The sequence below is a fragment of the Moschus berezovskii genome, chromosome 10 (genome assembly GCF_049115385.1).
Source record: "Moschus berezovskii isolate FMDL1 chromosome 10, NW_MosBer_1.0, whole genome shotgun sequence".
Taxonomy (NCBI): domain Eukaryota; kingdom Metazoa; phylum Chordata; class Mammalia; order Artiodactyla; family Moschidae; genus Moschus; species Moschus berezovskii.
The window spans coordinates 54,978,907-54,996,843 of record NC_142469.1 but is presented as its reverse complement, the minus strand read 5'-3'; the positions used below and the strand labels follow the sequence as shown (position 1 = coordinate 54,996,843).

The following is a 17,937-nucleotide window of genomic DNA, read 5'->3' as shown; positions in this document are numbered from 1 at the left end:
AAGGACTGCTGCTAAAGCTGAAACTCCAATACTTTGGCCACCTCATGCGAAGAGCTGACTCACTGGAAAAGAGTCTGATGCTGGAAGGGATTGGGGCAGGAGAAGAAGGGATGACAGAGAATGAGATGGCTGGATGGCATCACCGACTCGATGGACATGAGTTTGAGTGAACTCCGGGAGTTGGTGATGGATAGGGAGGCCTGGCGTGCTGTGATTCATGGGGTTGCAAAGAGTCGGACACGACTGAGCGACTGAACTAAACTGATGATTAAATTTACTTTATGGAAAATACTTGTATCAGCAACTTTCTGAGAACATTACATATAAAAAACACAAGTGATTTAACTTAAAAAAAAAATTATCCTCATATCCTCATTTTTACTCTCTTACATATATATGCTGCCAGTGCCTATTAATGTACTTTTTTTCTAAGAAGTATATATATCCACAAGTAATCTGGACTGTCTAAAATTGTCTAATATTATGTAAAATTGTCACATGAACTATACAAGTATTTTCCTTATTTTACAGAGAAACACAGATACAGTAAGGTTAAAGAATATACCAAGACTGTAAGAGCCCGATCATTTTTTTTCTTTTTGCATTATACCATCTTTCAAATAATCACCAAATTATCAAACAAATTTATGATGTAATAGAGGTAAACAACTACTCATATGGGTTCTGGGGGAATAAACTGAACAATTTATGTGATGCAAATTTTAAATTGCCAAAGTAATGTAATAATAATGAGTTTCATTATTTTAGAGAAATTATAACTCTGTGCATGAAAGTACTTCATCAAAATCTTGTGTTAAGTGGGTAAAGTATTCAAGAAATGTTCAATGTATTAATTTGAATGAAGTGCTTAAATATTAAGATTATTTCTAGATTGATATGGAAATCACTGCCTTCAGGGTGAGCAAATAATTAAATGAAAGAAAACGAATAGAGAAAACATATTTGGTACCAAAAAAGGGAGTAGTAACTAACACAAGAGATTAAAAATAGACCAAAACATGTCCCCATGATTTAAAGTCAACTATTTAATTTTACATATATTCATTACAAAATGTGAATACTCATCTTACATGGCAGACTTTTAAGTCAGCATCCAGTCTCTATATTATCATTTCTACTAAAAATTCTGCATCAAATTACAACCTGACTTCTCAAGTAACCAAATGGCTAACATAAAAGTTTTGATGTTCTATAAAAGCCTTTTATAATAAAACCATATTTTGAACATCACTAAGGAAATAGAAACTCTATCCTTGAACAAATCTTATAGCTCACTGAGAATTAACTGAAATTTTTTATTTTTTGAATTCTAAGGGGGAAAAGTATTTTAAATATACACTTGAGTGCTGCATCCATTTATCAGGCATCTAGTAATATTATACCTGGTAATACTATACAGAAAATTAACTGCAAAGTTAAAAATACCTCTACCAGAGGGTAGTATAAATTGCCTTATACTTAAGGGAGTCGTAATAATTTGGAAATGAAGAATATACTGATAAGCTAAAGCAAATTGTGAAGAGTTGATCCTATTTCCAACTCTTGCCATTGCTACAACAGCCATTTAACTTTCAGCTGTTTTGCCATATCACCAAGTAATCTGGACTGCCTTTATATATTTGTAAAGTCATCTATGATTTTCATTAAGTTATTCAGCTTTTTCATGTTGCAATTTCTCTTGTGAAAGAGACATAAATATAACACACCTCTGTCCCTTAGCATTCAAAACACAATCTAACTCTGTCCCAAGTTTCCCTCTTTAAGAATTCCTTCCTGATTTACCCTAGGAAGTTCCTGACCTTTTGGCACCACATCACTGGGCGTATACATCTATCATAACATTTAACTATTCAGAGCACTATTTGTTTACCAATGGCTACTGGTACATCTAGGTTATAATCAAAGTATTCACTGACAATCATTTACCAGGCTTTACTTTAGGCACTTTGTAGTACTTCTTCATATCACAACAACTAAACATAAGAATTCCTACTATCATCACATTATATAAGAGGAAACAGATTTAGGGATATTAATTAGCTCTCTATGGCTCAGTGGATAAAGAATGTGCCTGCCAATGCAGGAGACAGAGAAGATATGCAGGTTTGATCCATGGGTCAGGAAGATCCCCTGGAGGAAGAAATGGCAACCCACTCCAGTATTTTCACCTGGAAAATCCCATGAATGGAGGAGCCTGGCAGGCCATAGTCCATGAGGTCGCAAAGAGTAGAACACGACGGAACAACTAAGCACAACACACACACACATACAAATTTGCCACCTACTAGTAAATGACAGAACTGAATTTGTACCACATATATTAACTGATAACTTGAAATTATCTAGGCTAAAAGAAAATATGAAAACTGAAAACAAACGATGGTACAAAAATACAGTTGCAAATATCCTAAACAAAATACTAACTTACTAGAGTCATCCATATTTCTAAAAATAAACTACAAGCAAGTAGAGTTTATTCCAGGAATGCAGAGATGATTCAATTATCAGAAAACCTAACAAAATAATCTACTCTCAAAAAATTAAGAGAGACTCTAATACTAAGATATGATAGCCAGAAGTAGAGCAGACACAGTGAACAAAAGGCAACATGTACAAAGAAAAGGACAAACCATTAGTAGTCTTAACCCCTAACATCACCAAGCTGAATGCTGCAGAGGGAGGGTGTCAGAGGAACTCCCTGTCACTTTAGTAGGTTTTGATATTTGAGTTGAATACATTCCTAAAACATATATTTATGAATATATAAATGTCATAAAAACATAAATAGGCATGAGAGTGATAAATACCAATTTTTTATTATATTTATATCAGTTATCAGAGACTGAGCAAGGTACATAAACAGTTCTGACCATGTCAGTTAAGATTTTATTTTTTTAAAAAAGAAAACCAGAAGGAGAGATAGTCAAGTGTTAAGCTGAATGGTGAATACACAGGTATTTGCAATATACATTTTTAATTTGATCAGTCTGAAACATTTCATGAAAACTGATAACATGAATAGCACAATTTTTATGTTTTTGAATATAACAAGATATATACAGTACAAACACAACTCAAAGAATTATCACAAAATGAACACACCTATATAACTTGGGTAACTACTTCCAGAAACAGAACATTATGAGCTCCCCAGAAACTTCTCCCATATTCACTCCCAGTCATTACTGTCCTGACTTCTGAAATCTGACATTAGTAATGTCTAGTTTTCAATTTCATATAAACAGAATCATATGATCTGTTCTTCTGTTTGGCTTCTTTAAGTCAACATTACATTCATAAGATGAATTTACAAAGTTACACGTAGCTATGGTTTATTATTGTTATAAGGTATTCTATATATCATGATTTATCCATGCCACTACTTAACAGTGAATTGGGCTGTTTCCATCATAAGGCTATTACAAATAATGTAGCCATGAATGCACATGTCTCTGTGCATGTACAGGCAGTTACATTGGATACTTATGTACATATTACTTTGTATCAAGATTTAAATTTCACTTGTCACAGTGGAGCCTATCAAACAGTTATTCAAAGAAGTCATACCAATGTAAACTCTAATAGAGGTGGATGAAAATTCTAGTTTCATATTCCTGAGCCTCACCAACAATCAGTATGTCAGTCTTTTTATTTTAACCATTTTGATGCGTATGTAGTGGCATCTCCCTGATCACTATCAAAGTTGGGCATCTTTTCACATTTATTAGCTATTCCATTATCTTCTGCAAAGTGAAGAATCTTGCTCATTTTTATTTACATACAATTATCTGTCCTTTTCTTATTGATTTATAGGACTTATTGTAGACACACAATATCTTTTTGGTCATATGTTGAAGATATATTCTCCCATTCTATAACCTGCCTTTTGACATTGAAAGAATAAAACGCATCAATTTCAATGAGGTCCAATTTACCAATCTTTCCCTTTATGAAAGCTGTTTTTTGTTTAAAAAATTATTCTATGTCAAAAGATCATGAAGATAGTCTTCTATATTACCTTTTAGATTTATTGTTCTGAGCTTCAGTTTCACTTTATAAGTTGCTTTGAATTATTTGTATTGGTACATTTTTTTGTCATATGTACATCTAATTGACCCAACACCACATACTGAACAATCAGGCATAGTTCACACTTGAAGTCCTTCATGATAAATCAGGTATTCTAATATCCACGGGCTAGTTTCTGGACCCTCTTCCATCTGGTCTGTATGTCTATCCTTGGATCAATACCTCACTGTCTAAATTACTGATCCTTATAATAAATCAATATTATTATATCCAGAGAGTAAGCACTCCCTCTTTGTTTTTCAAGGTTGACTTGGCTGCTCTTCACCTTTAATTTTCCATATAACTTTCAGATTATCTTGTCAATTTCCATGTACACACAACTCACAAACACAAACCTGCTTAGATCTTGATTAGATTACATGAATCTGCAGATCAATTTGGATAAAAATGATAACTTTATTATAGTGTTTCCATCTTTTGTATATCCCCCTATTGATTTGATTTCTCTCAATAATATTTTAGTTTTTCATGAAGTCCTGTCCATCGTTTATTAAATTTACTTCCAGGTATCTGATGATTTTTAGTACTTTTGTAAACGGCATTTTTACAAATTTGCTTCTTGTAAAGCAAAATAAAACTGATTTTTATACTGATCCTGCTAAATTAATTTTCTATTGACACAGCTATGTCTACAATGAGTAATTAAATAAATTAATATTAAGGGCCAAAAACACTATTTTAAAATAATTTATAGTATTTTCTTCCTCAAGCTAAGTTTTATTATTAAAACATTCTGGAAGGGAGAATAAAATTGTAAAAAAGACATGGGAATATATCAAACGTAAATCTGAGAGGTAAGAAAATACTTTAAAATTACAAAAATTCTTTAAAAGCTGTTACTTGAAAGACACTATCAACATCACAGGTAGTAAAGACCACAGTCGACTTTTAGTTGGATTCTCAATACTCCGTTTCCTTATTGAACACCTACTATATCCCTCATACCACATTAGGCACTAGAGTACAAAGATACTGTGATTCCTGGAATTCCTGTACCATTAAGGCATTCACAGTCCATCAGTGAAGGGACTGAGGTAAATATCAAACAATGAGAAAGTACTCTTAAAAAGGTATGGAAGAGATGCCATTCTAATGGAACACCGTCTACTAACATTAAGAAGGAATAACAACATTAGAAGAAGACATGGATGAAGCCTAAGCCATTTCTTCAGAGATGAGAAGCATTTTACCAGATGAACACAACGGGGAAAGTTATTCTAACACATAATTACAAAGAGAAAAAACAGTGAGTACTGCTCAGCAAAGTATTATAGTAAATATTACATATGTTAGGAGTAAAGGTTACATGTGACAGAATGGCAAGAAGATAAACTTCCAATTCATAAAGGAGCTTTTCTTTTCCCATTCTCTGTCCATGGAATTTTCCAGGCAAGAGTACTCGAGTGGGTTGCCATTTTCTTCTCCAGGGGATCTTCCCGATCTGGGTCTCCCACATTGCAGGCAGACGCTTTACCCACACTGAGCCACCAAACTGGGGCTAAAATGAGCTTTGCTTTTTATAAAGATCAGTCTAGTGACAGTGAAGAAGTTGAATAAGAAAGGAAGTTTGAAACAATAGGCTACCGCAGTGGTTCAGATACCATATGGTAAAAGCCTGAACTAGGGCAATAGTGAGTATGCAGAGGGAGTCAATCTGAGAGCAGCTGTAAAGTAGACTTGACAGAACCTGACCTCTGACCACAAGGAAAGAATCTCGGATTCCATCATGTTTCCATTTCAAAATCTGGGTCCAAGCCTAGAAGTGCCACAACTCAACCACAGGATTCACTGAACTCTGGATCCTGTTTCTTCACATACAAAATGATGGGACTGGACAAGATATTCCCTGATGTCCCCTCGAGCTGAAATACCCATTACTCTGACTAGTCAATACTCTTGAGAAACCTGTATGCAGGTCAGGAAGCAACAACTGGACATGGAACAACAGACTGGTTCCAAATAGGAAAAGGAGTACATCAGGCTGTATATTGTCACCCTGCTTATTTTATTTAACTTATATGCAGAGTACATCATGAGGAACGCTGGGCTGGAAGAAGCACAAGCTGGAATCAAGATTGCCAGGAGAAATATCAATAACCTCAGATATGCAGATGACACTACCCTTATGGCAGAAAGTGAAGAAGAACTAAAAAGTCTCTTGATGAAAGTGAAAGAGGAGAGTGAAAAGGTTGGCTTGAAACTCAACATTCAGAAAAGAAAGATCATGGCATCTGGTCCCATCACTTCATGGGAAATAGATGGAAAAACAGTGGAAACAGTGTCAGACTTCATTTTTTTGGGCTCCAAAATCACTGCAGATGCTGACTGCAGCCATGAAATTAAAAGACGCTTACTCCTTGGAAGGAAAGTTATGACCAACCTAGATAGTATATTAAAAAGCAGAGACATTATGTTGCCAACAAAGGTCCGTCAAGTCAAAGCTATGGTTCTTCCCGTGGTCATGTATGGATGTGAAAGTTGGACTGGGAAGAAAGTTGATCGCCGAAGAATTGATGCTTTTGAACTGTGGTGCTGGAGAAGACTCTTGAGAGTCCCTTGGACTGCAAGGAGATCCAACCAGTCCATTCTAAAGGAGATCAGGCCTGGGTGTTCATTGGAAGGACTGATGCTAAAGCTGAAACTGCAATACTTTGGCCACCTCATGCGACGAGTTGACTCACTGGAAAAGACTCTGATGCTGTGAGGGATTGGGGGGCGGGAGGAGATGGGAACGACAGAGAATGAGATGGCTGGATGGCATCACCGACTCGATGGACATGAGTTTGAGTGAACTCTGGGAGTTGGTGATGGACAGGGAGGCCTGGCATGCTGTGATTCATGGGGTCGCAAAGAGTCGGACACGACTGAGCGACTGAACTGAACTGAAGTACCTCATACCACTATGCTCAACTGAAATATAAGCAATTTTCTTTTTCTTTTTTCTCTTGCTCCACCTTTTTAACACAATTACACAAAAATTACCTGTGTTAAAAGAATGATATAAGAGAAAACACACAGACAATTTTCCTTAAGACTAATCCTCTTAATGCTGCTAGCTTTAATAAAATTTCCAGTATCACCAGTATTTTTCATTTAGACTGGATGACTACTAGTCAACTACTAATTTCACTAAAGTTAATAGTTATTTAACTTAAACACACCATTAAAAAGAGAACCTGCCTAAATCCAACCCCAAGATTTCATCTGTCACAAAAGTATTAAACTTTTGAGATATTACATCTCTAAATTTTCAATTCTTTAAATACATCAGTCAATAGATTAGTCCAAGTTTGAATCAGATGTTTTGCTAACAGGCAAAACTCCTAGGATTATATTTAATAGACAATATTAAATATATTTAAATTTATTATATTTAAAATGGCTTTTAAAACAATAATTTTTGATTTGTCATCGATATTTGCAGAAAGTAGTAAAGGAAAACTTACTTTTTTAAAATCTTAACTTCCACATCATTTAATAAAGAATTAATTCAGTGACGGTGCTGAATAAGCTTAACATTTTATACTGCCTTTGCTAAGTATTCTGAGGTATTTTTATAAATTAAAGAGGAATGACATTATAGTTTTTGAAACTATCTGAGTCAGACACCCCAACCCAAAATGATTCTAACACCTTACAAATGAAGACAGTGAAGCCTGGAAGGGTTAAGATCCTATTCAAGGTAATTTAGTTAGATTGGAGACTTTGCATTTTCACCATATTTTTCTAATGACCCCAACTGCCACAATGTTCTTAAAATATAAAGTATGACTGTATGTTAAATGCTATCACAAATCACATCAGTAGGCTCTACTTTTCCCAGGCTTAATAAGCAAACTCAAGTCTTACCAAAATCCTTGAATTTCAAAAGATTATCTCACTGCAAAAACATATATGACATTCATTTTATATTTTCACAACATAAAACTATTAGGTCATTAAATTTAACATTATGGCAACCCACTCCAGTGTTCTTGCCTGGAGAATCCCAGGGACGGGGGAGCCTGGTGGGCTTCCGTCTATGGGGTCACACAGAGTTGGACACGACTGAAGTGACTTAGCAGCAGCAGCATACTGCACACCAATGATAATTGAATGATACATCAAAGTCAAAATATCTAAATAATAAATTCAGACTTGATGATCGTAAATGAAAATTCTTCACGTATATGAGATAAAATGGAAACACCTTCCAAAATTGGTGAAAGGAAGAAAACTGTCAACCAGCATATGGTGAAGTAAGAATCTAAATCTTCCTTCTACAGAGAAATCATCTGAAAAAAATTTTCATTTATTTGTCAAGTCAACTTTCATTAAGACCCTAAAATATACCATGCACTATTCTAAGCACCGGGGATGGTGTGTGTTGAACAAGAAGAATAAGATCCTGTTCTGAGCAAAACACAGGCAATAAATAAGCAAAATGTCAGATAATAATAAATGTCGTGGAGAAAATGTTACCAAGGGTTACAAGATAAAGAATGGGTAATCATTTGAGATTAGACGATAAGTGAGAACCTCATTAAGGGAATAACTTCCAAAGTAACAAGAAAGGATCTACCCACTCTAAGACTAGGACAGAAGAACATTCTCAGCACAGGGAAGAGCATGTACAAAGAACCCCAAACAAGCACCAACCTGGTGGGTTTCAGGAAGAGAGAAAGGCTATATGTCTGTGAAGCACAGTTAGGAAAAGCAAGGATGACTCCTGATCAGAGAGAAAGATGAAGGCCAGATCACACAAAGCCGCCACAGTTATCAGTCTCAAGCTTTTGTAGGTAAAAACCTGAATTTGACGTTAGAAGTATACTAGTGTTAAAGTACACTTTTTAGTTATCAGAATCTGGAATGAAACAATGAATTTCAATGAATAAACTCAGATGCTTTACCAAAGAGTCATTTGTTTTGTTTTGTTCTCTTCAATCTTGGGAAAGTAACCTGAGTAAAAGCTACACGGCTTTTAAGTTTCCTTCCAGCTGTATGACAATTTTAATTTGCTCTAGCCTTATTTCAGTAAAGACAGTAGTTTAAAACTCTAAATAGATTCCTATATATCCGTCAAATTTAATTTTATTATACTAATTAACTTACTTCTGCCTCCCTGAATCCTAAGCTCTTTGATAGATAAGACTATCTTATAATTATGAATACTTTTCTGGAAATTTTAGTATATAGTTTAAAAAGAATCTATTTTTTGAACTTTAGTGGTTTAAAGAAAAACAAAAACAAGACTATACCTATTTGTTTTGCAGCCTGTAATATATCTTTTAAGTCTTCATTTACTCTTTGCATTTCACTCTTCTCCAGTTTTTCATTCAAAAATTTTACAATCTTCATCCATGTCAGGTCCGAGCCTACAATTTGTTCATGAAGTTTAGACCGCTTCATCTGAAACAGACAGCATAATACAGAAACATACTAGTTAAAAGTTTTCTCGAATCTATCATTTATCACATATATTTTTCATTAATACAACTTGGCACCTCCTACAAGAATGCAAAATTGTATCTGCTCACATCCAAATTTACAGCTACCAGAAGGAGCTTTATTTAAATGTGATTTAAAAGAACCTCATTTATTCAAAGATATGTTTTTAAAAGCTTCTTTTTCTATAGTTTAATCACAATGAATACTCATGATGAAATAATTTTCATATGGCAAAGTAAAAAGCAAAAAGTCCAATACCCAGATAACAATTGGTAACATCCCACAAACCTCTCTTCATTTTTCTGCTTGTTTTTTACATAGCTTAGACCATACTGTATATAAGAGCTTTATGTCATGCTTTTTGATGAAAGGCATTTAAAGAAAATAAGACTCTTATGATGGGAAGGCAAAAGGAGAAGGAGGTGGCAAAGGATAAGACAGTTAGAAAGCATCACTGCCTCAACTGACATGAATATGAGCAAACTCGGGGAGATGGTGAAGGATGGGGGAGCCTGCGTGCTGCAGTCCATGGGGTCACAAACAATCAGACATGACTTAGGGACCGAATGACAACAATAAATGATGGGTTCAATCCATTCAAATCAGTATTGCTTTCCTAAGGTTGATCCTACAACAGGTTAGGAATCCAGGAGATTCTGATCTGTACATACTCTTTCCATGAGACTATAAATCTTTCCAGTTTCAAGAACTGACACAGAAAGCTGTAAATATTTTACTTCATATCACTGAACTTGATCCCTGGATTAAACTTCGTGACATCCTCTGACCAAATAAAAAGCAGTGAGTCAGATGTTATTCCTGTCATTAAGCTGCTAAGTCATGTCCAACTCTTTAATTTTCCCCTTGGTTGTACTGATGATTTTGGACCCAAGAAAAAAATCATGCATTTACCAACTGGACGTTACCAATTGTTTTCTTGGGCTCCAAAATCACTGCAAATGGTGACTGCAGCCATGAAATTAAAAGATATTTGCTCCTTGGAAGAAAAGCTATGACAAACCTAGACAGTATATTAAAAAGCAAAGATATTACTTTACCAACAAAGGTGCGCATAGTCAAAGCTATGGTTTTCCTGATAGTCATGTATGGGTGTGAGAGTTGGACAATAAAGAAAGCTGAGTGCCAAAGAATTGATTCTTTCGAACTGTTGGTGCTGGAGTTCCTTGGACTGCGAGGAGATCCAACCAGTCCATCCTAAAGGAAATCAGTCCTGAATATTCATTGCAAGGACTGATGCTAAAGCCGAAACTCTAATACTCTGGCTACCTGATGTGAAGAGCTGACTCACTTGAAAAGACCCTGATGCTGGGAAAGATTGAAGGCGGGGAGAAGAAGGACTGAGCGACTGTGAAGGTAAAATTTACCATTTTTTAAAATCCACACAGAATTGAGAAAAGGAATGTCAAATATCTGCCCATATTTTATATTTATAATCGCTTTATCTAAAACAATGTACCTGTAAGTCAGCCACTTCTTCATTATAATTATCTTGCTTGGTGACATTTGAAAAGGAGCGCAAGGCTCCTGTGAGTCGAGGTAAAGCCATCTATTATTCAATCAGTGATCCATACAACGAGAAACTTGAAACTGAAACAAAACAAGACGGTATTTAACTGTAGAGAGGAGGTGGGAGAGAGAATCACATTCAGCAAATTAGCCTGTATTAAAAAAACAAAAAGAAAACAGTTAAAAGGCAATCGCTAGCAATGCTGAAAAGTTCTCTTGACACATTTTCTACCCAAGTAGTTCTTTTATAACACACTGTCTTATAGGTGTGGAAAAAAAAAAAAAAAAGACCAAAAAAAAAAACACCAACAACTCTTGTTTGTGGGTACTACTATAACATTCCTTCAAATGAATTGTATTGATTCCCAAGGACGACAACCAGTAACAACGACAGAGATAAAAGTTTTCTCCAATTTCATTTTCTTCTCATTGATTTCATCTCACATAATCTCTTATTTTTTGTCTCACTGGCTTTTTCCAGTTACATGCATTTGTATTACTTGGAGTGGTCTTCTGACGTTCATACAGTTGCCTCCTTAAACAAAGTTCTTGGCTTAAAAGACCATTCAGTCACAGACAGGGCACCTACCCAGCTACTGGCTATCAAAGACAAAACTCCTATTCTCTTTACAGGCACTAATTAATATTTGATAGTCTCTTATTTACTTATTTATATATTGTCTCACCCGACAAAGAGTAAGCTTCATGACCAAAAAAAAAAAAAAAAACCTTCATTTCACTCATCTCCACTGGCAAACACAACAGTAAAGCAATATGTTTGGCAGTCACTAATGTCTTGGTTGGGCCTCCCTGGTGGCTCAGTTGTAAAGAATCTGCCAATGCAGATGTGGGTTCAATCCCTGAGTTGGGAAGATCCCTTGGAGAAGGAAATGGCAACCCACTCCAATATTCTAATATTCTTGCCTGGGAAATCCCATGGACAGATGGACCTGGTGGGCTACAGTCCATGGGATCGCAAAGAGTCGGACACAACTTAGCAACTAAACAACAACAATTATTTGGTTAAAACAGAAGAATGAAAAACTAAGAAAAAGAAATCATGGTAACGGGAAGACTAAAGAATCAGAAAACAATCAGAGCAGCTGAGGAAGGGGAGAACTCCCAGGCAAAGAAAAAAGTCAGCTGATCTGATCTAATCTCCTTATTTATATTCTAACAACTGAACAACTAGTCTTCTGGCAGATAGACTATTTACTATGAAGAGAGTCCTCAACTTTGGAATACTCTTAGAGGACTATCTTGGTTTAAGATTGCTTACTATAATAAAACTACAATATACACATTTATAAAGCGTGGCTCCCTGGAGAATGCCACATAAGCTATGTGCGTGTGTGCTCAGTCATGGTCAACTTTTTGCAACTCCATGGACTGTAGCGCACCAGGCCCCTCTGTCCATGGGATTTCCCAGGTAGGAGTATAGGAGTGGGTTACCAAGCCCTTCTCCAGGGGATCTTCCCAACCCATGGATCGAACCTGCATCTTGTGTCTCCTGCGTTGGCAGGTGGGTTCTTTACCACAAGTGCTACCAGGGAAGCCCAAGCTATGAAAGTTGTCAAAAAGAAATAATTTTAAAACCACAATCAGATACCATTTCACACCAGTCAGAATGGCTGCTATCCAAAAGTCTACATGCAATAAATGCTGGAGAGGGTATGGAGAGAAGGGAACCCTCTTACACTGTTGGTGGAAATGCAAACTAGTACAGCCACTATGGAGAACAGTGTGGAGATGCCTGAAAAAACTGGAAATAGAACTGCCATATGATCCAGCGATCGCACTCCTGGGCATACACACCGAGGAAACCAGAATTGAAAGAGACACATGTACTCCAATGTTCACTGCAGCACTGTTTATAATAGCCAGGACATGGAAGCAACCTAGATGTCCATCTGCAGACGAATGGATAAGAAAGCTTTGGTACATATACACAATGGAGTATTAGTCAGCCATTAAAAAGAATGCATTTGAATCAGTTCTAATGAGGTGGATGAAACTGGAGCCTATTATACAGAGTGAAGTAAGCCAGAAAGAAAAACACCAATACAGTATACTAACGCATATATATGGAATTTAGAAAGATGCAAATGATAACCCTGTATACAAGACAGCAAAAGAGACACAGATGTATAAAACAGTCTTTGGGACTCTGTGGGAGAGGGTGAGGGTGGGATGATTTGGGAGAACGGCATTGAAACATGTATGTTGTCATATGTGAAACGAATCACCAGTTCAGGGTCGATGCATGCTACAGGATGCTCGGGGCTGGTGTGCGGGGATGACCCAGAGGGAGGATAAAGGGAGGAGGGAGGTGGGAGGGGGGTTCAGGAGGGGGACTCATGTACACCCGGGGCGGATTCATGTCAACGTATGGTAAAACCAACCAATATAATATTGTAAAATAATTAGCCTCCAATAAAAAATAAATAAATAAATAAAAAGAGAAAAAAAAAAAAGAAAAATAATTTTGCCCCACTTGGGACATTTGGCAATATCTGGTGACACTTTAGGTCACTGGGGAGTTGGGTGGGTACAACTATCTTCTGGTGGGTAGGGACGCTGCTGAACACACTGTAAGGCACAGGACAGCCTCCTCACAATAAAGAATTATCTAGCCCCAAATGTCAATAGGGCAGAGCTTATAAGATACCACTCCAGAGTTTAAAATAGAGATATTCTGTAACCCAAGCACTTCCCACCATGTGAAAAAACCTACACACCTCAATTAAGAGACCTCAAGAATTATTCTGGGCCAGAGAGTATCTGTCCATTAATGGGACTGGAATAGGAACTAGGAGACCATACAGGATGCCTCAGACCACTCCCTGTTTCTGCTCTTCTTGACTGCATACACCCTTGAAGTATCACAAAATTTGATACTCAGTAAAATCTCCAGTTCCTATATTAATTAGATATAAAAAAATTGTATGAAATGTTTAAAATATGAGAATTTTTTAAAAATGAAGAATACGACAATGACTAGGCAAATTTGAAAATATAACTTTTAGAAACAAAACTACATACTTAAAAAACAATCGATAATGAATTAAATAATAGATTAGATACAGTGAAAACAAAAGTGGTGATCTGCAAGAGAGAGAGATCTGAATAACTCAGTATGCTCTTACAACTAAACCAAGAATAAATCAAGTAGATCAAAGAGAAAGAAGGCCAAATATATCAATACTCACAATAAATATAAATAAATTAATCTTAACACCCAAAAGATTGACAGCCTGAATTACTAAACAGCAATCAAGTAAACACTAGAGCTATACCTAAAACAGGACAAAGAAAGGTTGAAAGTTAAAAGATGGAATAAGATCCTCCTGTAAATAATAACCAAAAGTAGTGAGTGGCTGTATCAATAGCATCAGATCAGATAAAACAGACTTTAAAACAAAAGGTATTATTAGGGATAGGGAAAAAAAAACCTCTCTATATAACATTAGAAGATATAGCTCACTAAGGCATAAAAATTTTGAATTTGCATGCCCCAATGAAAATTAATTAAACCTCCACAGGCCTCAACATAAATTAAACAGACTTCCGGAAAAAAAGTAACAAGTCCAACATCAAAGTGAAAGTTGAATAATCGATCAATTATTGATAGGTCAAATCAACTTCAACGAAAAACAAAAACCGCAGTTAAGCAGTGAAATTAGTAAATTTAACCTAAGATAAATGAAAATATATATTCTTTTCAAGTACATTTGTAACAATTTTAAATGCCCTATGTATACCAGGCCATAAAGTAAATCTCAACAGATGTCAAAAAGTTAAGTATTGTATAGACTGGTGGTCAACAAACTTTGCAGAAAAAGAGCAAATATTTTAGGTTTGGCAGGAAGCCTCTGCTGTATATTCTTTTTTTTTTAAAATCATTCTTGGGCTCAGGGTAACCAAATTAATCTGCTGATTCCAGATATAGTTCACATTTTCTGAATAAAATACAATTAGATTAGAAATCAGAAACACAAAAGATTAAAAAAACATAGTTGTTTGCATTGCAAATCTGTAAGTAAAGGGTATGATTCGGGTGAGGTAAAAACCAGCTGGATTCTCCACATCACAATAAAGAATTTCAGTCAGAAAAGTAAAATGATCCAATTTGCAAATAAACTCCCTCACTGGCTGACTGTAAATTTTAGCTACCCACTGGGAATCAATTTAGGAGAACATTTCTGGAAATGAGATGATTCAAAGAGTCACACTGGGAGTTTTCTAACACGACACAGCATACTTTCTGGAGCATTTGGAAGAATAAATGAAAGCAAGAGTACGTGAACACAGCACTGAGGTTCTAAGACTTTAGTGTGCACCACAATCATCCAGAGGGCTTCTCAAACTGCTGAGCTTCACCTCCCCACTTTTCACCCCCAATCTTCTATTCAGCAGACCAGATGGCACTGAGATGGGACACAAGGATCTTATCTTCCCAGCAAGTTCCCCAGTGATGCAGCAAGTCTAGTACCACACTTGGAGAACCACTGTTTCAGAGGTGGTATCTTTTAATCTGAAGTTACCATCTCAGTCCTGTCTCAAACCAACAGTAACCACAAAGTTTCCACCTATATTAAGAATTCAGCGGCTTAAGTTAGGTGCACAATCTATTTCCCAGCAGTCTCTCAATGAGGCTCTGTGAGAGAAGTCTTACTGAAAGTGAACTGAGTGACTTTTTTCTCAATTCTCCTACAGATGGAACATAGTTAATATCATCCATTGAGTAGTAAAGCATAAAATGTATGCCTTAGGGCACTGGAGTTTAAATTCTCTACCTAGATTGAGAGAATTCTATTCAAAGATAAGAATTCTATTCATGATGACTGACAGAAGTCAGACATCTTTAAAGAAAGGTCTTGACACTAAACTGAACAGTATTCTGCCTCAGAACCTACTTTTTAACCATACACCTTAGTGCTTTCAAAATACAATATCAGAACAAGAGACATGTGATACATGGGCTATTCTACCTCAGGCAAGGTCCTAAGAATTAACAGTTTGACATCACTGCTGCTGCTGCTGCTGCTGTGTCACTTCAGTCGTGTCCGACTCTGTGTGACCCCATAGACAGAAGCCCACCAGGCTCCCCCGTCCCTGGGATTCTCCAGGCAAGAACACTGGAGTGGGTTGCCATTTCCTTCTCCAATGTGTGAAAGTGAAAAGTGAAAGTGAAGTCGCTCAGTCGTGTCCGACCCTTAGCGGCCCCACGGACTGCAGCCTACCAGGCTCCTCCATCCATGGGATTTTCTAGGCAAGAGTACTGGAGTGGCTTGCCATTGACATCACTACTTTCATTATTTTGACATACCTCACAGTAATCTGAATGTCCTGTCCCTCTCTTTAAAAAGCAAGGAGTAAGACTTCATTGATTTTTATTCTAATTCACCAATCCAACAAATCCTAACAAAACAACAAACTGCTCACACCCAAACTCTAAGAAGAGATCTAATAATAGTAGGGCCTGGTAATGAGGTCACACTGTTAGACTCTACACTAACAGGAAACTTTAAAGCTCCCTGAGAGATCATCAAAATAATCACTATGAATTATACTTCTCAAAAAATGAAGTAAAGCACATTCCTTGATTTTTTCAATTTGGTTTTATCTATTTTATTCCTCAAGTTAAATGACCAACACTGTAAAATATAATAGTTCACTTCTTCATAGTTACCTATAAATCATTTATTCACAAATATTTTAGTATTTCCTATCTAGCAGGAACTGTGTTAAGCACTGGGTATATATAAGGCTTACAGAACTCTATTCTTCAAAAGCCATTGTATCCTATACCGGTAAAAAGATCACCAAACATTTAAGGGTATCTGAAATGCATAGTCTAGTCTAGTCAAGGCAATGCTTTTTCCCGTGGTCATGTATGGATGTGAGAGTTGGACTGTGAAGAAAGCTGATCGCCGAAGAATCGATGCTTTTGAACTGTGGTGTTGGAGAAGACTCTTGAGAGTCCCTTATACTGCAAGGAGATCCAACCAGTCCATTCTAGAGGAGATCAATCCTGGATGTTCATTGGAGGGACTGATGCTAAAGCTGAAACTGCAATACTTTGGCCACCTCATGCGACGAGTTGACTCACTGGAAAAGACTCTGATGCTGGGAAAGGTTGGGGGCGGGAGGAGAAGGGGACGACGGAGAATGAGATGGCTGGATGGCATCACCGACTCTGTGGACATGAGTTTGAGTGTGCTCCGGGAGTTGGTGATGGACAGGGAGGCCTGGCGTGCTGTGATTCATGGGGTCGCGGAGAGTCGGACACGGCTGAGCGACTGAACTGAACTGAACTGAACTGAAATGCATAAAGGTCAAATTGAGAAAACAAATTTTAAATCTTATGGTTATTCATTTAATCACCAAATATCTATAGATCACCCACAATGTATTAGATACACTGCAAGGATCTAGAGATTAAAAAGGGGCGGGGGAGAAAAAACAGTTCTGGTATGACTGTCTCTTGCTCTAGATAACAAGTATACAATATAGCTGAAAAGAAAGAAAAACAGCTGCAATAATTATGCAGATATAACTGTAGGAAGACAAGGGAGAAACACCTAAGAGGGTGGAAACGAAAGTAGGTAAGAAGGAAGGAAACAGATTTAAAGGACTTGAGTGAGTTGGTCTGATCGAGGAAAAAAAGGTTATTCCGTGGTAAATATATAAAGAGGAAAACTAAACCAACAGATCATTGCTTTAAAAGAAAACCTATAAAATAGTGCATTTGGAGACTCATGAAATTAAAGATGTAAGCAGGGACCCAACAGCATGTCTCAATCTAAACACTTTTTATCCTGCTAAAAAATGTAACACTGTAGAAAAATGACTCAGATTTAAGTGTAGTGA

The 17,937-nt window shown here is 36.5% G+C and overlaps 1 protein-coding gene across 1 annotated transcript in view; it reads right to left on the bottom strand.

Annotated features, from left to right (window-relative positions):
- Positions 1-17,937, bottom strand: part of ASCC3 (activating signal cointegrator 1 complex subunit 3) — a 352,215-nt gene that overhangs the window by 318,550 nt on the left and 15,728 nt on the right. Inside the window, exons 2-3 of the mRNA XM_088840691.1 lie at positions 11,015-11,145; positions 9,348-9,498 (exon numbers count right to left, since the gene is read on the bottom strand). Coding sequence (XP_088696817.1) covers positions 9,348-9,498; positions 11,015-11,104 — 241 coding nt within the window. The 5' untranslated portion in view covers positions 11,105-11,145. The remainder of the gene's footprint in view (positions 1-9,347; positions 9,499-11,014; positions 11,146-17,937) is intronic.